The following is a 23,115-nucleotide window of genomic DNA, read 5'->3' on the forward strand; positions in this document are numbered from 1 at the left end:
AGATTGCTGTCATCTTGCCGTTCTCCTGTTTCACCTCATCGAGCTCACCCTGGGAGAACTGCAAGAGAACTGCAAACTGATCTTCAGGTCCTGAACCTCTCTGGTCAGGTCATCCATTCTTTTATTAGTTGAATCGACCAGTATTTGGACAAAACACTTGAAGCTATTTTCTTGTTGTTGTAGCAACTGCTTGTAGAACTATTTTTGTTAATTTAAAAGATCCTTCACCTGTGATAGAGAGACACCATTGTCCTCAACGGTACTCCCGCCGGCTTTGGTCTTTGTCATGGTAGCTAGCAACGTAGGTTATGCAGTACCTCCTCGCAGTTCCAGACAGCCACAGGGAAGATTGAAGAAAACAAACAGCAGGGATCTAGACAGCCACAAACCCGGGACAATCCGCGGTCCCAGCCACGATGTCTAACCACATCGCGGGCTGCGTTCAAGCCCTCAAGAAACCCCGCTAGCTTGATAGGCAGCTAGCTAGCAGCTAAGCTAGATGCTACATCAAATAGCTCCTCAGACCCGGCTTTGGTCGGCAGGATCACTGGACAGAGAGTAGCCGTCCCAGAAACTGATGCCAAATGCGTCGCGGGATCCAAAGTAAAAAGTTAGCTAGCCACTAAGAAACGTTCCAATACACTTTCAAAACGACACACTTTTCAAAACAACAAACCGAGCTCTCCCTCGTTCCGCGTTCAACAGTAAGTGTTCAATACAAAATTGAAAGCTCTCTTTCACAACCCCTGCTCACAAGCACACATGGTTAGCTGAAGTTAGCTGAAGTTTGTAATGGCTGTTTAAAAAACTGAACCATGGATTACAGTCTCTACTGGTCCATAGACTACTTTCAAGGTAAGAAACCATCGAGCATTCAAGGTAAGAAACCATCGAACCTGGGCCAAAAATTGTCCCCCTCTCACAGGAGACCTCTCCAGGCTAGGCTAATTTAGTTGATCACCATCTCCTGCCTTCCCTGTAATTAGCGGTAGCTTTCAGTTTCATGTAATCAGCCTGAAGTGGACTTCCGTCTTCTGCTCCTACAGCGATCCTGATCTCTCTTGTCACACTGATGACTTTGGTCACAACTTATAATTGTAACTCATGAAGTTAATAAGCAAAGTCGCTAAAACTTCACCGGCTGTATCCCTACGAAACAGGGTAAAGGTAAATTCGATTTCCGTTCAGTCAATTGAGGAGATTAACTGAAATTACAATTCAAAAATTGAAATGTACCATTTATTTTCAATGAAGATCATGCTTGTCTCATCTTCATCATTTCACATTCATTCTACTCCTTCCAACCCTTGTATTATCTCATATCTGTCCTCTGTAGGCTGGTGGCAGTGCAGAACTGCAGATAGACATGTCCATTCTATAATGGGTTTATAAGGTCTGCAGACACATGATAAATGTGGAGCAGTGTGAATGGCTCTATCTGCGGCTGGGTGACTGATTCACTCCCATTAAAACAGACACATTACACAAACTCAGCATTCCAATTATATTTCACCCAGGAAAGAACACTCCACAGATAGGCTCCAGTTGGGAGTCTGATGTGCTTGTCATCAAAATGAATCTAATGAATGGCTTTCTACACTGTTCAGGAAAAAAAAACATGTGACTTGATGTTTTTCTAGCAACTCATTTCACACTTCGTTAACGGCTAACGTTCTTCATCATATCAAAGGGTACAATGATAGAATCAGGTGTTAATCATCAACCTAAATGTAAGCAGCTTTCCTCAGTTAACCCATTCTGCATGAAACAACGTGAAACACACACACTCTAACCGCTTTCTCTAAACTCACATGGTTTTGACACATAGGCAATTGTCAAACTACATTGTTAGGCTGAATACCTGTCTTTCCCATTCACATACCCTGTTGATATTCAGTACCAGTGAGTCATTCAGCCAGTCAAAGGTCAGATCTCCATTGTGGACATCTGACATCCCTATTCATCAATGACAGCCTGTCTCCCTCTCCCAATGCTCCCACAGGATTTTGGTATTTGGTATCTTGGCGTACAGGAAGTTGGTATCTGGTAGCAGTCTCAGGTCTGGATCTTTTTTACCCATCTACCTGACAAGACATGGCAGGAGATGGTGACCTGAGGGGAGAGGGTTGTTAGAGTCCCCATGTGGGATTTAGTGTCTCCTAACCTAACAGGTCATTTCCCCACTCAAGGCTTGTGGGTTGTACCACAGCCATGTCCAGTCCCGTTTTTGACAGTTCATTTTCTGTTGTGTGGTTCAACTCAAGTCTTATTTCAAGTGTGTTCTTTTTATTCCTCCTGCGGCCTGTTTTTTAAGAGCCTGTGAGGTGGATATAAGCAGAGGGATATGTTCCCTGTTTTTCCAGTATTATCTGAAAGGGTTTTTTCTATCCGTTATCTCTGTCAGTAATAGGACCTCAGTGATATCTGTCAGATAGATCATTTCACCATGCAGCCCAGCTCTGGGTGATTGGCAGATAGGCAGTTCCAGGTAGATCTGGGATTAGTTTTGTGCCCCACCGAGCGCCCATATGACGAGTGAGGCCTGTTGGCTGGCAATTTCATAGCCACCTCACTGTTCATTGGCACTGCAGGGCACAGTGAGAGAAACACAACAGGGTTTATTGATTGAAGGTGCCTGGGGTGAACTGTACTGTATGATGTTGACTGGTGAACTTCCATTGACCACCTGTCCTAAATAAAAAATTACAGTAAAAGTAATCTGCAGTACGGTCTTCTTTTGTAGGTTGGTTGAAGACCGATCAAAAGCCTTCTGAGTGAAATGACATGGACATCTCTGTCATGTCATTTGAGATCTTCTCTGACGCTTCACAGATGTTTTCTGGTCCAATTTGTAAAGGTTGGAGAGGAATTTTGGATCAAAGTATTCCTGTGGCCTTTACTTGAAGGAAGGTAATAAAGGAACTTCAAAAATGTTGGGTACCACAGTGGAGGGTGTGTGGGTGTAGATGGGGGAGAGTAGAGGTACGTAGGAGACTAAAACACACTACCTTAGCCTCCTGTTGACAAGATAATTGCCTGGTGAGAGTGTTAACTCACCCACGTCACGTTCCTCCCTAGATGAGGAACCCAGAAGTGTCCCAGCTTCCCTAAAGGCATTTAACTATCTGGTAGCTCACTCTGCCTCTGTGACCAATTGGTGTTTGGGGGATTTGTCTGATGAGAAATGGGGGAAGCGGGAAATATGGGAATGGGGGGTGTGAGAGGGAGATAGAGATAGGGCCTCTCTCTTTGGGGAGATCCCTGATGGTGGTGTCCCCTCTGTAGCGAGGAGAGTGTCTCAGTGAGGGGTCTTTGAAGTAGTGCTCTTTCATTATCAGGACGTAATCCTTTGTGCTGCTATTATATATGTATATATCTGTAGACCGCTCCTCTCCCATCCTCCTTCAATAAAGTATGTTAAAAGGATCAAATCTAGGCCGTGCAGCTTACAGCGGACATGTGCTGTAGGTGGTTGTAATTCTGTAAGTGTTAGCTTCATACTCATCTAAAAATGTTACACTACCAGCTGTTCCAATCAGAAAACATGTCAGAGGAATAACATGTTTGTGTTAACCCTGTCTCAACCCTGTGAGTGCAGCTGTCCACATGTGCATGGGGTGAATTCAACAGTGGTAAATCTCAGATTACATCCTTCCCACTGGGCACAGACGCCAGTAAAACTACTGAGTTGCCGGGCTTTAGTTAATTAGTTAATTTTGCCACATTTTTACTTTGCATTTCACTTTCTTACATATCAGATTTGACTGATGAGTTCGTAAGTTACCTTTTTGATTCAAATGTCACACGATCTGAGGAGCAGAAGACCTGTAACTAACAGTAACCGCATAGTACCCCTTGAGAAAACGATCGCCCATCTGAGCGCCGAAATCCAGAAGCTGATTGACAAGACCGTTCCCCTGGAATCCCATTCTCGCCGTTGCAATCTTTGGGTTGTTGGCATACCAGAGAATTTGAAGGAGGAGACTCAGTTAAGTTCATGTCAGACTTGTTCGCGGAGGTGCTGGGTCCGGCCATCGTTCAATCACCCCCGAAGCTGGATAGAGCCCACTGCATTGGCCCCTCCCCAGCGGGCGGAGATGACAACTCCAAGCCTAGAGTATTTATCGTCCGTTTTCACAACTACAGTGACAAGGAGCGCATCCTCCAGAGGCAGGGCAGAGACCAGCTACACTTCTGCAGATGCAAGGTGTTAATCTTTCCTGACCTCAGCTCGAATGTCGCCAAGAAAAGAGCTAAATTCCTTGATGTGAAACATAACCTTCATGAGAAGAAAGTGAAATTCTCACTCCGCTTCCCTGCTCGTCTTCACGTTGAACATGCTGGGGGAAGCTACAGTTCGACTCACACGAGGACGCCCAGTGTTGTTTTCACTGTCACTTCTGAGCCGTATATTGGATCTATGACCTACTCTTTTGCCAGGTAGCATGCATAGCCTAGCCTACCATTACCTTTTTTGGTCCTATTTTATATTTTATTTTATTGCTTTTTTCATCCGTTTTCTCTTTTATCTTTGCAAATGCTTGGTATGCTTTCACACCTTTTTCCTTTCACAATTTTAGATGGCAAACAATGCTAATAATAGTAATATTGGAATAGGTAGGCCTAATCCTATAAAGTTTTTATCTTGGAATACTAAGACAATGAATAATCCTGTCAAGAGTTCTCGGGTCTTCTCTCATTTGAAAAAGCTAAAAGCAGATGTGGTATGTTTACCATTTACGCATTAAAGATCACTCAAGGCTACAAAACTCCAGGTTCCGCCAGGTTTTCCATTCAGACTTTAACTCCAAAGCCAGAGGGGTTGCAATTTTGCTTAGTAAAATAATACATTTCAGACAGTAATGGGATATTTAAGACAGTAATGGGAGATATTTAATCATAACTGGCACCATTTGGCACCCACCTGTAGTATTGGTCAATGTATATGCTGCCAATTTTGATGAATTTGCCAATGGGTTGCTGGGGGAAATTCCTTCTCTGAACACCCATCTTTTGATATTTGGCGGGGATCTGAATTGTGTTATTAGCCCGGCTTTAGACCGCTCCAACCCCAGACAGATGTCTCCTGCTATGTCAAAGTCCTTCTCAGATGGTATGGTTCAGAATGGGTGTACAGATCACTGGAGATTTCAGAATCCCCAGGAAATAGAATATTCTTTATTTTCACATGTACACCATTCTTTACCTTTATTGATCTAAAGTTACTTCCAAATGTCACCTCTTCTGAATATTCACCCATTGTAATTTCTGACCATGGACCTTTAGCCCTCGACATAGTCCTATCAGGACAAACTCGTACTCCTCTCTGTTGGAGATTCAATTCTCTTCTCCTGTCTGATGTAGACGTCTGTAATGTTATCTCCACTTCTATTGATCATTTTCTTTTTTCAAATCAGACAAGCTCAACCTCTCATTCTCTCTTATGGGAATCACTTAAGGCCTATCTTAGAGGAGAAATTATTTCTTATTCTCATTTAAACAAAACTCGGTAAGCTGAACTAGAAGAACTCTCTAAAGCCATCCTTGACTTAGACCACCAATATGTCTTGACGCCATCTCCAGAGCTATATAAGCAACACTTGAATTTACAATCTGAATTCAATCTCTTGTCCACTACAGATGCAGAAAGGTTACTTTTGCATTCACGTGGTACGTACTATGAACATGGTGACAGGGCAAGTTGTCTGCTCGCACACCAATTATAACGCAGTGCTTCTACCCATCTGATTCCCTAAATTAAAGATTCCTCTCATAGCTTGGTTTCTGACCCTATAGGGACCAATGACACCTTCAAATATTTCTATTCCTCCCTGTATATCTCTGAATTTCCATCAGATACTGCCAATATGGCTATTTTTTGGGTGAACTGAAGACTCCCACAGTTGAGGCTGAAACTGCAGATGACCTTGATTCTCCTCTCAGCCTTGAAGAAGTTATTCAGTCTATCAAGTCAATGCAGAGCAGCAAAGCTCCAGAGCCTGATGGGTTTCCAACTGAGTTCTTTAAGAAATTCTATACCAAGTTAGCCCCTTTACTTGTATCTATGCATAATGAGTCACTTGAACGTGGCTCACTGCCACCTAACACAGGCTTCAATAGCGCTTCTCCTTACGAAGGGGAAAGACCCCACTTCCTGTTCTTCATTTAGGCCCCTAAACCTTTTTAATGTGGATGTAAATGTGCTGGCGAAGGTGATAGCGAGGCATCTGGAAGTAGTCTTAACAGGACTCATATCACAGGAACAAACCACATTTATACAGGACAGATGTTCATTTTTTATATTTGGATGGTGTTCAACATTATTTATTCTAAACAATTCTCCAACTCCCCTGAGATGGTAATCTCCCTAAAAGCAGAAAAGGAATTGAATGGGAATACCTATTTGCTATTCTTAAAAAAAAAAAATTGGGGGCCAAACTTAGCTCATGGATCCGTCTCTTGTATACATCTCCCCAGGGCAGTGTCTGTACCAATGACACCTGTTCTGATTATTTTGCCCTGGAACTTGGGACACGCCAAGGCTGCCCATTGTCCTCTTTATTATTTGCGGTTGCCATTGAGCCCCTTTCAGTAGCTTTACGGGCATCCTGTAACCTGTTTACCTTCTATCCTTTCTATTCTGGAGAACTTTGGCTCCTTTTCTGGTTACAGGCTGAATCTCCAGAAAAGTTAGTGCTTCCCAATCAATCCAGCAGTGCTACAGCTCCAGCAGATAGACTTGGCTCTGGTTTCAAATACCTTGGAGTCAACTTACACTACCGTTCAAAAGTTTGGGGTCACTTAGAAATGTTTTTTTATTTTTTATTTAACCTTTATTTAACTAGAAATGTCCTTGTTTTTGAAAGAAAAGCACATTTTTGTCCATTAAAATAACATCAAATTGATCATAACTACCGTGTAGACATTGCTATTGTTGGTAATGACTATTGTAGCTGGAAACGGCAGATTTTTTTTATGGAATATCTACATAGGTGTACAGAGGCCCATTATCAGCAACCATCACTCCTGTGTTCCAATGGCACATTGTGTTAGGTAATCCAAGTTTATCATTTTAAAAGGCTAATTGATCATTAGAAAACCCTTTTGCAATTATGTTAGCATAGCTGCAAAATGTTGTCCTTATTAAAGAAGCAATAACACTGGCCTTCTTTAGACTAGTTGAGTATCTGGAGCATCAGCATTTGTGGGTTCGATTACAGGCTCAAAATGGCCAGAAACAAAGACTTTCTTCTGAAACTCATCAGTCTCTTCTTGTTCTGGGAAATTAAGGCTATTCCATGCGAGAAATTGCCAAGAAACTGAAGATCTGGTACAACGCTGTGTACTACTCCCTTCACAGAACAGCGCAAACTGGCTCTAACCAGAATATAAAAAGGAGTGGGAGGCCCCGGTGCACAACTGAGCAAGAGGACAAGTACATTAGAGTGTCTAGTTTGAGAAACAGACGCCTCACAAGTCCTCAACTGGCAGCTTCATTAAATAGTACCCGCAAAACAACCAGTCTCAATGTCAACAGTGAAGAGGCGACTCCGGGATGCTGGCCTTCTAGGCAGAGTTCCTCTGTCCAGTGTCTGTGTTCTTTTGCCCATCTTAATCTTTTCTTTTTATTGACCAGTCTGAGATATGGCTTTATCTTTGCAACTCTGCCTAAAAGGCCAGCTTCCCGGAGTCGCCTCTTCACTGAAAATAAACAGTTTACCCAAATTCCTTTATCTATTTCAATCTATCCCAAGTCAATCAATCAGGCTGTTATCACATTTATCTGGTCAGTAGATATTTACTTCAGAGATGCAAGTTTAGTGGAGGGCTTGCATTAGCCAACTTTTTATATTATTACTGGACAGCCAACTTTCAGAAATTGCCATTCTGGTTACATGCTCCAGATACCCCATGGTGCCACCTAGAGGCAAATTGTATTTCTGCTTCTCTTCCTGTTTTGCTTTGCTCTTCTCTCCCAGCACCCCCATCTCACTAAACTGGCAATCCTGTAGTGCTTTCTACACTTAAGATTTGGTACCGGTTTCAACAGCATTTTAAATTCTCCTTTGCATCTACTATGGGTCCTATTGATAAGAATAACTTATTCCCTGCTTCCTTAATAGATAATGGTTTATCTCACTGGACAAGGAAAGGTGTTAAGTCCTTCCAAGACTTATATGTACATTTTAAAAAATCTAGTTTTCCCATCCTGGCCTCTAACTACTCTTTGCCTCCATCTCACTTTTTCCGTTACCTTCAAATTAGGCACTGTGTCTTCTCCCAATTTTCTGGCTTCCCTGCTCCACCCCCTTGCCAACCCAGGGATGGCATATTGACTCTATTACCTCAACAGAAAGCAGTCATTTATCAGATCTATCTGTGTATTGTGTCATTGGACAAACACTCCACCAACAAAACTAAATCTGCTTGGGAACGGGAAATGGGTGTTGAATTTATGAAGGAGTGGTGGGATGAGGTGATTGATAGAGTACGCTCCACTACATCTTGTGCTCGTCTTGGTCTCATGCACTTTAAGGTTTTACAAAGAGTGTATTTTTCAATTTTTCCAAATCCAGATTGTCTGAAATATATCCAAATGTAAATGATAGTGTGATAGATGTCATGTCTCACCATGTGACCTTAGTCACATGTTCATTCAATGCTCTAAACTACAATATTACTGGGATTCTATTTTAAAATGTTTATCTGAGGTGCTTGAAATGAACCTGCAGCCATGTCCCTTGATAGCTGTTTTGGGTATTCCAGAAGACTTGTTCTCCTTGGACCCCAAAAATGACGATATTGTTGCATTTACATCCTTATTAGCTCGACATAGAATTCTTCTCCATTGGAAGTCTGCTCAGCCCCCCTCTACTTCTCAATGGCTCAACAATTTTATGTTCTTCCTAAAGCTTGAGAAAATGAAATATTCTCTTAGGGATTCCAATGATACATTTGTTAGAAAATGGCAACGATTTATATCATACTTTAATGGCTAGCAGAGGCTCCCCTCTGATGAGATGCTTTAAGGTTTCCCAGTAGGCATTACCAGTAGTCATTACAAAATAGGTACAGTCATCAATATAATGCTATCCAGTCCAAGCAGCTTTGTCTAAGGTTTACTGATCATTTATTTACGTATTTATTTCTGTTTTTGCTGCGCCACTTTTTCTATCTTGAATCTGTATTGAGTTGTTTGTATGTGAGACAATTTTTATTTTTTTCCTGTGTTCTTGTTTGTTTGTTTATTTGTTGTGACATCTCTGTAGAATTGTTGTTTCCTACGACCGAACAGAGGGAGGGTGTGGGGTGGGTTGGGTATATGGGGTGATTGGGGTGGGTGGTTGGGAGGGGGTTGGGGTGAGTGGTTGGGAGGGAGGGAATCGAGGTGGGGGAACTGAGGTAGGGCGGAGAGGTACCGAAGGGACTGGAGGGGTTGGGGGGTAGATGTGTTGTGGGAAGGGAGGGAGGGAGGGAGGGGGGAGAGAGGGAGGGAGGGAGGGAGTGAGGGAGTGAGGGAGGGAGGGAGGGAGGGAGGGGGGAGGGAGGGAGGGAGGGAGGGAGGGAGGGAGGGAGGGAGGGAGGGAGGGAGGAGAGAGGGAGGGAGGGAGGGAGAGAGGGAGGGAGGGGGGGGAGGGAGGGGAGGGAGGGAGGGAGGGATATGGTAAAATCTTTGTATTTACATTGATGTACATTTGGTAAAACTTGAATAAAAATATATGTTTAAAAAAGTATACTGAGTTGTCAACTAAAGTGAACTGAACGTGAACTCAACAAAACATTTCACAATGTCATTGGATCTCGGTTAAACGTTTGGTGGAAAAAATACAAAATGCCTTTACGTTGAGAACTTTTTGCAAATCCAATTAGTTTTCCACGTTGATTCAACGTCATCACATAGATTTGGGGGGTTGAAATTACTTCGATTTTTTGTTGTTGATTCAACCAGTTTTTGTCCAGTGGGTATTCTGCACTACTTTTGGATAGTAGTGCACTATATGGAGAATAGGCCTTGGCCAAAAGTGAGACGGAGAATGAGATGTCAGAGGTCTCTAGCCAAAAGTAGTGCACTATATGGAATAGGGTGTGATTTGAGACACACCCAGTGAATTCTGTGGACAGTGCTGCCCAGTGCCACCCTACTGCATGCAAATCTGGCCAAAAGACTGAGACTAACCAGAGCTTGGTAACAAAACAGACCAAAACCCTCTGGGCCAAAACACGCTCTGCCCAGAAGACTTCATCTATATTTTTGATCATCAACATAGCACTAACAAGCCTTCAATCACTTGTGAAAAGTCAACTGACTTCAATTACAAAGGACATGACAGCAGATTCCTTGAGATGTCCAAGGGTGCTTACAGCTCATGTAGTCACGGTGTGACAGAAACTGTTCCAAACCTACTCAGAACACCAGGGCATCTTGAATTATTCAACTACATATAGTGTCGGGCTCTTTTTCATCTCTCTCACTTTCTCTCTCTCTTTCTCTCTCTCTCTCTGTCTATCATTTTACCTCAATATACAATTCGCAAGGTCAGTGAGTGCAGAAGGCAGGGCTACTGTTCTGTCATCAGTTTGTCCTCAGAGCAGCCTGCTGCGATAGAGCGCTGTGAAGTTGAGACGCCGCTGTGGCAGGGAGCTCCTTTGCATGTGTGGGAGCGTTTAGTTGAGTGCACTGGAAAGCAGAGATACAGTATGTGTGAGGCTGACTTGTGCGGACGATAAAAACGCGCAGAGGGAGATTCACATTCACATTCTCTCGCCAATCATTGTGTGAGCCTGTGTGTGCATGCACTGAACGGTAGAAGCGACGTTTGACATCTGTACCGGATAGAGAAGAGAGGAGCGGCGACCAGGGCGCTCGCAAAATCGGGGATTTGTTTAACGCATCTATTTTAGATTTTTTAACGCGTGTTTTTTTTTACCCAGCCTCGGGAGGGCTCGAGTTCCGCGGCGGATACACACATAGCAATGACTGGACTGGCATACGTTCTCAACAATTTACCGGCTTTCTGTAATATCTCCGGGTAGCGGATAATATCCTCACTAACTACCGAGTTATACTGACAAATAAAGATACAATTGTTGTCTGGTATTGACTTTAAGATGTCTTGAGACAAGACATTTTACAGAGAAAATGACAGTAAGTATTGGTGATGCGTTTGTTGTTATGACTAAGGAACCCATAGGCTGGGCTATTTGCATTACCTTCTTTCATGTCGTCTATAGGTCTTCGGTCAAAATAGATGTATTTAGAATAGGCTGTTTTCTGTCATTCCGGCATTTTACTACAGGGCGTTTGCAGGTTAGTAGGCTATCATTAGTACAGTGTGTGCCTGGGCTGGTTTATTTTAGGATATAGGCTGTCTTATTCAATAGCCTATAGCAGCCTAACCATGGAGGGATAAACCGTTGTTATTGATATGTAGTGCAGTGTGGTCTATTGATAGGAACCCTGTCGTCAGTGTGGACTCGTTATTTTGGTTGTCATCTGCGTTGTGAAATTGGGCGGTTCTGTCACCGCTGTTGCCGGGGGAAGTGAGGTTTCTCCCGTGACTTTTTTTTAGGAACATTACATCATTTGAGGATGAATGACTCAGCATATGGCTATATGCGCTCTACCTGTTTATGAAGTTGATATTTACCTGCATTAAAGGTTTGTATTAATTGGCATTAGCTGAACACAGGCTATTGCACAGAGCAGTGTTTTGGGTAGCCTAAATGACACTCTGATTTGGGGAAAAGAGGCAAGGGCGTTAATAAATGTAATGCGTAGATTATTCACAATTACAGAAACATGACAGGGGTTTATTATTGTGGCCAGTGTCCTCTCCAATACAATAATTAAACCCAAAACTCTCGCCTCGCTTGCGGGGTGGGGTTCCGCGCAGCTGTCAATTTGCATGTATTGTGTGACCAAATCCACCCAGTGTGTAGCCTGCGAAGTTAATCGCAGAGAGGATCAACCAAAGCGGGCTCCACCGCTCCCCCGCCCAGCTGTCTGACGGGATTTCTCGCCTTCTTAATCACTTTAAATAATAAGGCTACACATTTTACACGGACTCAAATGAACCGAAGCCCAACATTTTTTATATATGATAATACAGGAACTGGAAGCGTCACTTTAATTCCGACGTGTTTGATAGGCCTAGATCCGGTTCATTTTCTTGTAGAATAGTTAAAGAGGCTACGCTACGCTCTTTTCCACCAATGGAGCCGTTGCCCTTTTAAGGACTCGCAGGTTGAGATTTAAAACGGATTCCCACGGTTTCCCCACTATAGGCTACGGTGGTAGCCTACTTCAATGGCTGGAGATTAAAGTAAGGACGCCATGATCCCTTATCCATCTTCTTATTTATAATGTGCAGAGTAGACTAATATAAAATCGCCCTTGAATAATCGTGGAATGGCAGGAGGAATTTCGATTAACAGCGGCCGGATGGATCACTGACAGTGCCGGTGTTTTTGATGAACATGTTGGTAAGGTTTGCTACATTGTAGCAAATTGTAACGAACGCACCGCTCTTTGAATGTCTGCGCAAGGATTCGTGACTTCATGTAGGCGATATGTCATATGTAGGCTACACAACATGCTGATCTCGAATCTTAATCATAAACGTGACTGGACTCGGAGATATGAGGGAGGTGCTGGACGCACGCGCGTTTATGCCCCCCGCCTAGACGTCAACTAGCCTACTACGACATTGACACTACGTGCAGCTATGAATCGGTGTGTCAACCCCCTTTTCAGATGTTGTCCTTATTAAAATAGTCCACATGTAAAATATAACATCAATGTAACGAAACATTGCCATCTTGCGAGAGTGCGAGTTACAGTGAGCCACTGTTGCCAAGAGCTCGACTGTTGCCAGCCTGACCCCCTCCAGATTATACTGGTTTGTCTGGGTCTGTGAGAAGAAATTACATAATTACTTAGAGGCATTAGAAAGAGACAAAAATGTATGTTACCAATTGAACAACATATTGCAGGAAAAATCAATGTTAAAGTTTACATAGCTGGCCATATATGGATATTACATTTTACTTTATAGGTTGGTTATGTAGGCTTCTTCCAAACCATCACTTTCTACTACATATAATAATACGATTAAATTATATCTTTACATTAAAAACCAAAGTCAATCAGGATTCCAGTCATTCCAATAAATTTTATACCCCTTGATCATCAAGAATAGGACTTGGAAATATGAAAATATAGATTAACACAATTGTTTTACCTGAGCATAATCCCAAATCTAAGGACTAGCCAGCCCTGATTTTGTTGTCATGGAGGACTGATTGGGCTCATTGATTCAAGTTGAAAAATAAATGGAATGGCATGCTTTGAACACTACTGAAAAGTGCTATTTACATGTGAGAAATGAATGCCATATGCTGCATTTGCTATAGGCCTTATTGTTTACCTTTTTGTTGGTGACACTTTGATATCTTGATAATATGCAGCTGTTTAAAGGGCAAATGAACAAATATTTTGGTAAAAAGCTGAGGGATGGGCCTGGATAAATGTAACCCCTCTCAGATTAATAGACAAAGCTATGGATGCAAGGACTGATCATCCATGATATCAAAATTATTCTTTTAACCATGTTATGAGGCTATACAGTGTTTGTTTACATTTACAATGTTTACAAACATTGGAGAAAAACAAGCTTCTATTTTTGGTTCTCATGGATATATATATATCCATGAGAACCAAAAATAGAAGCTTGTTTTTCTCCAATGTTTGTAAACATATATATATATATATATATCACACACACACTACCATTCAAAAGTTTGGGGTCACTTAGAAATGTCCTTTTTTTGAAAGAAAAACAATTTTTTTGTCCATTAAAATAACATAAAATTGATCAGAAATACAGTGTAGACATTGTTAATGTTGGTAATGACTATTGTAAGTGGAAACGGCAGATTTTGTTATGGAATATCTACATAGGCGTACAGAGGCCCATTATCAGCAACCATCTCTCCTGTGTTCCAATGGCATGTTGTGTTAGCTAATCCAAGTTTATCATTTTAAAAGGCTAATTGATCATTAGAAAACACTTTTGCAATCATGTTAGCACAGCTGAAAACTGTTGTTCTGATTAAAGAAGCAATAAAACTGGCCTTCTTTAGACTAGTTGAGTATCTGGAGCATCATCATTTGTGGGTTCGATTATAGGCTCAAAATGGCCAGTCTATTCTTGTTCTGGGGAAATTAAGGCTATTCCATGCGAGAAATTGCCAAGAAACTGAATATCTGGTACAACGCTGTGTACTACTCCCTTCACAGAACAGCGCAAGCTGGCTCTAACCAGAATAGAAAGAGGAGTGGGAAGCCCCGGTGCACAACTGAACTAAGGGACAAGTACATTAGAGTGTCTAGTTTGAGAAACAGACGCCTCACAAGTCCTAAACTGGCAGCTTCATTAAATAGTACCAGCAAAACATCAGTTTCAACATCAACAGTGAAGAGCTGACTCCAGGATGCTGGCCTTCTAGGCAGAGTTGCAAAGAAAAAGCCATATCTCAGACTGGCTAATAAAAATAAAAGATTAAGATGGGGAAAATAACACAGACACTGGACAGAGGAAGATTGGAAAAAAGTGTTATGGACAGACAAATCTAAGTTTGAGATGTTTGGATCACAAAGAAGAACATTCATGAGACGCAGAAAAAATTAAAGATGCTGGAGGAGTGTTTGACGTCATCTATCAAGTATGGTGGAGGCAATGTGATGGTCTGGGGGTGCTTTGGTGGTGGTAAAGTGGGAGATTTGTACAGGGTAAAAAGGATCTTGAAGAAGGAAGGCTATCACTCCATTTTGCAACGCCATGCCATACCCTGTGGATGGAGCTTAATTGGAACCAATTTCCTCCTACAACAGGACAATGACCCAAAGCACAGCTCCAAACTATGCAATAACTATTTAGGGAAGAAGCAGTCAGCTGGTGTTCTGTCTATAATGGAGTGGCCAGCACAGTCACCGGATCTCAACCCTATTGAGTTGTTGTGGGAGCAGCTTGACCATATGCTTCTTAAGAAGTGCCCATCAAGCCAATCCAACTTGTGGGAGGTGCTTCAGGAAGCATGGGGTGAAATCTCTTCAGATTACCTCAACAAATTGACAACTAGAATGCCAAATGTCTGCAAGGCTGTAATTGCTGCAAATTGAGGATTCTTTGATGAAAGCAAAGTTTGAAGGACACAATTATTACTTAAATTAAAAATCATTATTTATAACCTTGTCAACGTCTTGACTATATTTCCTATTCATTTTGCAACTCATTTCATGTATGTTTTCATGGAAAACAAGGAAATGTCTAAGTGACCCCAAACTTTTGAACGGTAGTGTATGTATATATATATACATCCAAAAATTGATGTAACAACTACAGATTCCACCTTTTTTTAAAGCCTAACTTTTATTCTATAGGATGGGATCCGCACTATGTAGATGTTGCAAGAGCACATTTTTCTGTTGTTGTCCACTGGTTTCGAAAACAATGGTTGATAGGCAGTTTAAACTCCTTGAATTCAACCATTATTGGGTTCAAATACACATTTAGATTTGTGAACAGCCATCCACAACAACCACAGTTCGTAAGGCGCAAATAGATAAATGAGAGAGCAGCAGTGTGATTTACATCAATGCGCTATGTAGATATCAATGATAAGTGAAATCCGTATCGCCGTAGATACTGCTGTCATCCTTACCTCCAAGCGTTTATTCAAGTTGGATAGTCTTTGGATGCCGACAGCAGTCACTCCATTGGAACACAGCTTGGACTGTAGTCTGTAAAAGCCTATTTCAGCTCTTTTCCCGCGATCCATCAAACACATTTGGTGTGTCATCATAGTGGTCTCTGATTTATGGTCAGACTCGCTCACATTGAACAAATGTGACAGAGAAGTTTCCCCAACATTTTTTTTGCAAACATCCTTTCTGAATTTAATGTAATCCTCGAAGTAATCATCTAGTTTTTCAAAAGTATCTGTAATCTGATTACAATATTTTTGCTGTTAATTTAACGGATTGCATTTATCGTTTTTTTGTAATTCCTTACGTGTAACGGATTACATGTATCATTTCATATGCAGGTCTGCATTTAAACTGCATATTAACTGTTATTATATATTTATAAACTGATATTTAAGATTAACTTGTGGATACCATTTTTATGTCCTTGTGTCCAGTATGAAGGAAGTTAGCGGTAGTTTCGCGAGTCAATGCTAGCTAGCGTTAGCACAATGATTGGAAATCTATGGGTATCTGCTAGGCATGCTAAGTATCCCTTTAAGATAAATCTTTACTGAATGTGGTTGGGAAAAAAGTGTTACTGGTGAGGTGTTTGTCTATGTTGGTGGTTGCATTGATTCTTTTTAATGTCTGGGTTTGCAAATTATATTCAAATGTATGACACTCATTTAATCAACACTTTATGAATCCCATTCTTTGGTGTATTTCAAAACTAACTGGCCACAAGAAAAAAAAAATCCTCTTGATGGACAATAATCATCATCAATCAATAACTCTTAGTGTGTTGGATGCACAACGATGTGTTTTTCCGGTTGTGACTCTGAATAAGCTTGTTTTTCATTAACTTTTTTATGTGATGCCAGGCACTATGTTAATGCAGCCGATGAAAAAAGAGGTGAAAACACTCAAAGAGGTTCAGGTCACGCTGAGATTTGTGGAGGCCCATAAACAAGACGGGCATTTTCATTAAGTTGGTAATCAATCAGACAGTGATTGCTCTGGCACTGGACAACAACAGCAACACACACTGTGGCCTCACACTGCAGACAGTCAAGGTCAGACAGCCACCCTGGACTCATCTGTTTAAGTCACTTACAGCCACTGCAATGTATACTATATATAGAGCCATGGCACAATGTCAGCCAGTGTCATTCACCTCTGGACGATGGGAGAAAGAGATTGGTAATACTCACATTGACCAATATTGTTGGGATGACTTTGTCAAAGACACAGATAAGGAAATACATTGTGGCAGCATCTGCTTCTGATTAACAATCTGAAATGGAAAACTTTGAGAAGATGTGTGTAATGTGTGATGATAGGATAAATCACTGCTCTCTCTCTCTCTCTCTCTCTCTCTCTCTCTCTCTCTGGTTCAACTGTTACAATGCAAACCTCAGACATGAATAAACAGAAGAAGTAGAGAGTCAGTCTGGGAGGAGAGGTTGTCTCAGGGAGGAGAGAAGAGAGTGCGTCAGAGAGGGACTGAAACGGTGCCAAGGAAATGAATGTAGAGGAAGGAAGTTCTACCAGGAAGTGTTTTGTGGTTGTTGGTCTCAAACCACAACAGTAATCTCTGTGTGCACACTTCCCTAAATTCTCTGTTTGTGTGTCTTTCTCTTCCTCTCCCCCTCTCTTTTTCAACCTCTATCTTTATCTCACTATTATAATTTCTCTTTCCAACTCTCATTCTTTCTTCTTATATTTTGATCTATTTTTCTCCATTCCTTCTCTCTCCCGCCTTTCTCTCCATCCCTCTTTCTCCCTCTGTTGCAGGACTACCGGGAGGATGGCATGGACTTGGGGAGCGACGCCTCCAGTCGCTCCAGCTCGGAGTCCAACTCCAACAAGGTGACACCCTGTTCTCCCTCCTTAGACCTGGCATGCCTGGAAGACTACAAGTCCTCCCCATCCCTGGAACTGGCAACCCTAGATGACTACAAATCGTCCCCATCTTTGGAACTGGCAACCTTAGAAGAGGACTACAAATCCTCTCCCTCCCTGGATCTGGCAACCCTGGAGGATGAGGACTATGAGGAGGATGAGGACTACCAGGAGTACAAGAAGAAGGTGATCGAGGAGTGGAAGAGCGAGTACGGGGACGACTACAGCTCCCAGCAGCCCCGTGGCCAGGAGGAGGGTGGAGTTGTGGGGGGGATAGGGGCGCCTGGCGGAGGCTTCAGGAAGCCAGTGAACAGCCGCAGCCTGGCCGAGGAGTTCCAGGATGTGAAGCCTCCACCCCTTCCTACTCACAGTGGACACACAGCCACCTTCGCTGCTGCCGTGCCTGAGGAACTGAAACAGAATGGCAACCTGATCCTGCCCCACTCCCCTACCAGGCCCCTACCCAGGGGCACGGGGGCCACCAAGCCCAGCCACAGGCGCTCCAGCCGGGGCAGAGGTGGCATTGGAGGAGGGGGTGGTGGTGGAGGAGGGGGAATAGGAGGACGGATGGGGGGATACAGAGAGGAGGAGATTGTGGAGGAAGAGTCCCTGCCCACCATGGACTGGGCTGCTCTGGAGAGACACCTGGCGGGGCTGCAGAGCAGAGAGCAGGAGAACCAGAACCTCAATCACAACCACAGCCTGGGAAAGACCGCCTACACCTCAGTGAGTGGAGACTTCACTTGTCTGTGTGTGTGTGCGTGTGTGTGCGTGCGCGTGCGTGCATGCATGCGTGCGTGCGTGTGTGTGTATGTGTGTGCGATTTATGTGACTTGTTTTGTGTTGGATGGTGTAGGATGAAGCATGTCAGTTGTGAGGATGTCAGTCATGGTGGGACAACCAAGCCAGATAATGTATGGAGTGGTGCTTGAAGATCCCTCACACATAGAAAGAGGTTGTGGGTCACTAGGCCTGTGCTATTGTTGTTTTCACAGATAATAGAAAGCTGGTATTTATACGGGCAATAATTGCAACAGCACAATATATCTCCAGACTCCAGGTTCTATAGGACTCCCACCCTGCTGTGTGTGTGGGGGTTGTTGAAGATGTTCACTCTCATGTTTTCCTGCTTTCTCTGTGATCCCTGAGGATTTGGTCATGTGGTAATCCAACAGTTATCTGTGTCAGGTGAACTTGGGGAATATTATGTGTGTGCAGGAATGCTGGGATAAGGAGAGATTAGTGTGGCTCTAAGCTATGTGCTGCTGCTAGCTATGTGCTGCAGACTGGAGTCCTGACTCCTGACTCCGTCTCAGCTTCCAGTCTGCTGCTGGAGGAGCATGGAAAAACACTGCAGGGCTGGGCAACTCCAGTCTGGGAGGGACCAGCACTAACACAGCTAAATTGAAGACCCTGATTAGTTGATAGGTTTAATCAGGTGTGTTAGATCTGGGCTGGAGCAAAATAAAACCCTGAAGGCCCTGTTGTCCTCCCCTGGTCTACGGCCTGTGAGTATGAGGATGTGGCAGGAAACAAGTCATGCCTATGAGATGGATCATTTGTTTAGGTGATTTTGTGTTTCTCCCAGCAGAGGGTGGTGTTGCAGTGTCTTATGGATCGCCGCTGCAGGATTTCAGATCCACAGGCTACATCCTGGTCTGGCGCTGGCAGGTTGACAGGCTGCATATTGGACTTATTATTTGCATGACGCCAACCAGGCATAGAGAAGGTTCCTTCGGATGAGTGTTTTATGGTTGATTGTCAGCTTGTGGGTAGGTGTGAAGAGGGCTGGAGCGATGTGGTTATAGAGTATGCTGGAATCTTGTCAAATCTGACCCACACACTGTTTGTTACCTATTGAGGTCAGCACTTTTGAGTCACTCTTGTTTAAATTTGTGTGTTCTTGAGTTTGTCTATTTGTCTGTTGCGTGTGTGTGTGTGTGTGTGTGTGTGTGTGTGTGTGTGTGTGTGTGTGTGTGTGTGTGTGTGTGTGTGTGTGTGTGTGTGTGTGTGTGTGTGTGTGTGTGTGTGTGTGTGCGTGCGTGCGTGCGTGGTCTGAGAGCCGGAGAGCACTGGGGTTGTCTCCTTTAGCAGAGGGCTGAGAGTCCAGCCCTCTCCTCTCAGTCCTGACAGACAATAGCTGCTGCTGCTGTCTTTGTGTGACCGTCCTGGGGGCCTCTTTATCTCCCTAAGGCATGTCTGGAATGTGGGAAGGAGAGGGGGAGGACAGAGAGGAAGAAAGGGTGAGAGATGGTATCTCCAGTACCATGCTGTATCTACCATATGGGTAATCCGCTTGTGTCAATATTCATTACCTGGTCAGCTCATGGTATTGTAAAGGCCTTCTATGGGAGAAGTCTGCCTCTCTCCACCTAACTCTCTCTCTTTGGGATAAGGGTCCGGGCAGGGGTAAGAATGCCATAGTACTGAGAGGATAGTAGTGGTTGTCAGTGGTGATTTTAGCATGTAAATCTTGGTGGGGCAAAGTCAACCAATTTGTTTAGATGCATGCCAGCAAAGCCACTACACATCCTTTATTATTTTATTAGACCTATGTGGTCTAAAAAGGACGGAAAATACAATCACGAGGATCCACTTTTATAGACAATATATCGACGCATAGATAGCGCATTGCACAAACAAAACAACCCTCGCAATATCAACTAGAATTGCATGGGTCTATTACTAAACCTATTTTATTTCTATTTTTATTTTTAACCTTTATTTAACAAGGAAAGTCAGTTAAGAACAAATTCTTATTTACAATGACGGCCTACACCGGCCAAACCCGGACGACGCTGGGCCAATTATGCACCGTCCTATGGGACTCCCAAACACGGCCTGATGTGATACAGCCTGGATTCGAACCAGGAACTGACGCCTCTTGCACTGAGATTGCCACATCATTTATGCTGCAGCATACAAGGCATTTTTTTTGTACTCACTGCTGTTATGCTGTGCTCACTTGAAGGTGTCACGGTGATCCTTCTTGTGGGCATACTTTGTCATCAAAATCTGACATTCTCTGGAATTATGGTCCTTTCAAGACAACTGGGAACTCTGTTCGGAGTTCTTAGTGTCGGAGCTCTAGAAAGAGGCCAGAGTTCCTGACTTGGAATTCCGAGTTGCATGACAGTTCAAAACGTACAGTATATCTCTCTCTCGGAGGACCTGAGCCCTAGGACATGATGACTCCTTGCTGTCCCCAGTCCACCTGGCCGTGCTGCTGCTCCAGTTTCAACTGTTCTGCCTGCGGCTATGGAACCCTGACCTGTTCACCGGACGTGCTACCTGTCCCAGACCTGCTGTTTTCAACTCTCTAGAGACAGCAGGGGCGGTAGAGATACTCTCAATGATCGGCTATGAAAAGCCAACTGACATTTACTCTTGAGGTGCTGACTTGTTGCACCCTCGACAACTGTGATTATTATTATTTGACCATGCTGGTCATTTATGAACATTTGAACATCTTGGCCATGTTCTGTTATAATCTCCACCCGGCACAGCCAGAAGAGGACTGGCCACCCCTCATAGCCTGGTTCCTCTCTAGGTTTCTTCCTAGGTTCTGGCCTTTCTAGGGAGTTTTTCCTAGCCACCGTGCTTCTACACCTGCATTGCTTGCTGTTTGGGGTTTTAGGCTTGTTTTCTGTACAGCACTTTGAGATATCAGCTGATGTAAGAAGGGCTATATAAATAAATTTGATTTGATACACACACACACACACACACACACACACACACACACACACACACACACACACACACACACACACACACACACACACACACACACACACACACACACACACACACACACACACACACACTTGGTTTGCATAAGGTTTAGTAACACAGGGCCTACTGATAACACCTACAGTTTCTAGACCTTCTCCCTAGACTTAGTATAGTAGGCATTGGAATTGTGATGTCTCTGCGTAGATAAGGAATAGGAAATAGCTGTGAAATCCTGACTGAGCTCCGAGGAGAGATATCAGAGCGGAGACGAGGGTTGGACTTAAACAAGCTCATTTCCTGTTTGGATTTCAACATCCGGAGCACTTCTGCCATTTCCCAACATGGGAATGTCATTGGGATACACAGATCCAGGATACTGTGAGAGGATGAAGACAGCATGTCTTAATTAGAGGGAATGTCTGGTGGGATACACAGATCCAGGATACTGTGAGAGGATGAAGACAGCATGTCTTTATTAGAGGGAATGTCTGGTGGGATACACAGATCCAGGATACTGTGAGAGGATGAAGACAGCATGTCTTTATTAGAGGGAATGTCATTGGGATACACAGATCCAGGATACTGTGAGAGGATGAAGACAGCATGTCTTAATTAGAGGGAATGTCTGGTGGGATACACAGATCCAGGATACTGTGAGAGGATGAAGACAGCATGTCTTTATTAGAGGGAATGTCTGGTGGGATACACAGATCCAGGATACTGTGAGAGGATGAAGACAGCATGTCTTTATTAGAGGGAATGTCAGGTGGGATACACAGATCCAGGATACTGTGAGAGGATGAAGACAGCATGTCTTTATTAGAGGGAATGTCTGGTGGGATACACAGATCCAGGATACTGTGAGAGGATGAAGACAGCATGTCTTTATTAGAGGGAATGTCTGGTGGGATACACAGATCCAGGATACTGTGAGAGGATGAAGACAGCATGTCTTTATTAGAGGGAATGTCAGGTGGGATACACAGATCCAGGATACTGTGAGAGGATGAAGACAGCATGTCTTTATTAGAGGGAATGTCTGGTGGGATACACAGATCCAGGATACTGTGAGAGGATGAAGACAGCATGTCTTTATTAGAGGGAATGTCAGGTGGGATACACAGATCCAGGATAGTGTGAGAGGATGAAGACAGCATGTCTTTATTAGAGGGAATGTCAGGTGGGATACACAGATCCAGGATACTGTGAGAGGATGAAGACAGCATGTCTTTATTAGAGGGAATGTCTGGTGGGATACACAGATCCAGGATACTGTGAGAGGATGAAGACAGCATGTCTTTATTAGAGTGAATGTCTGGTGGGATACACAGATCCAGGATAGTGTGAGAGGATGAAGACAGCGTGTCTTTATTAGAGGGAATGTCTGGTGGGATACACAGATCCAGGATACTGTGAGAGGATGAAGACAGCGTGTCTTTATTAGAGGGAATGTCTGGTGGGATACACAGATCCAGGATACTGTGAGAGGATGAAGACAGCGTGTCTTTATTAGAGGGAATGTCAGGTGGGATACACAGATCCAGGATACTGTGAGAGGATGAAGACAGCATGTCTTTATTAGAGGGAATGTCTGGTGGGAAGGAAAGGGGATGGGAGAGGGCTTCTAACATGTTGTTAAATTTTTTGACATCCACTCAGGCGAACCACCAGCCAGACGGAGGAGGGAGAGGGGTGGGGGAGGCCGGCATGGATGGGTTTGGGGTCCTCTG

The 23,115-nt window shown here is 43.4% G+C and overlaps 1 protein-coding gene across 4 annotated transcripts in view; it reads left to right on the plus strand.

Annotated features, from left to right (window-relative positions):
• Positions 1-23,115, plus strand: part of LOC115163266 (schwannomin-interacting protein 1) — a 316,732-nt gene that overhangs the window by 261,870 nt on the left and 31,747 nt on the right. For 2 of the 4 annotated variants that reach the window (XM_029714993.1, XM_029714994.1), the window contains one exon: positions 17,543-18,376. In XM_029714993.1, the coding sequence (XP_029570853.1) occupies positions 17,543-18,376 (834 nt within the window). Of the gene's footprint in view, positions 1-10,675; positions 11,147-12,462; positions 12,484-17,542; positions 18,377-23,115 lie in introns of those variants that run through there. The other 2 variants (XM_029714996.1, XM_029714995.1) reach the window with 2 other exon arrangements.

This window comes from Salmo trutta, chromosome 26 (genome assembly GCF_901001165.1).
Source record: "Salmo trutta chromosome 26, fSalTru1.1, whole genome shotgun sequence".
NCBI classification, from domain to species: Eukaryota; Metazoa; Chordata; class Actinopteri; order Salmoniformes; family Salmonidae; genus Salmo; species Salmo trutta.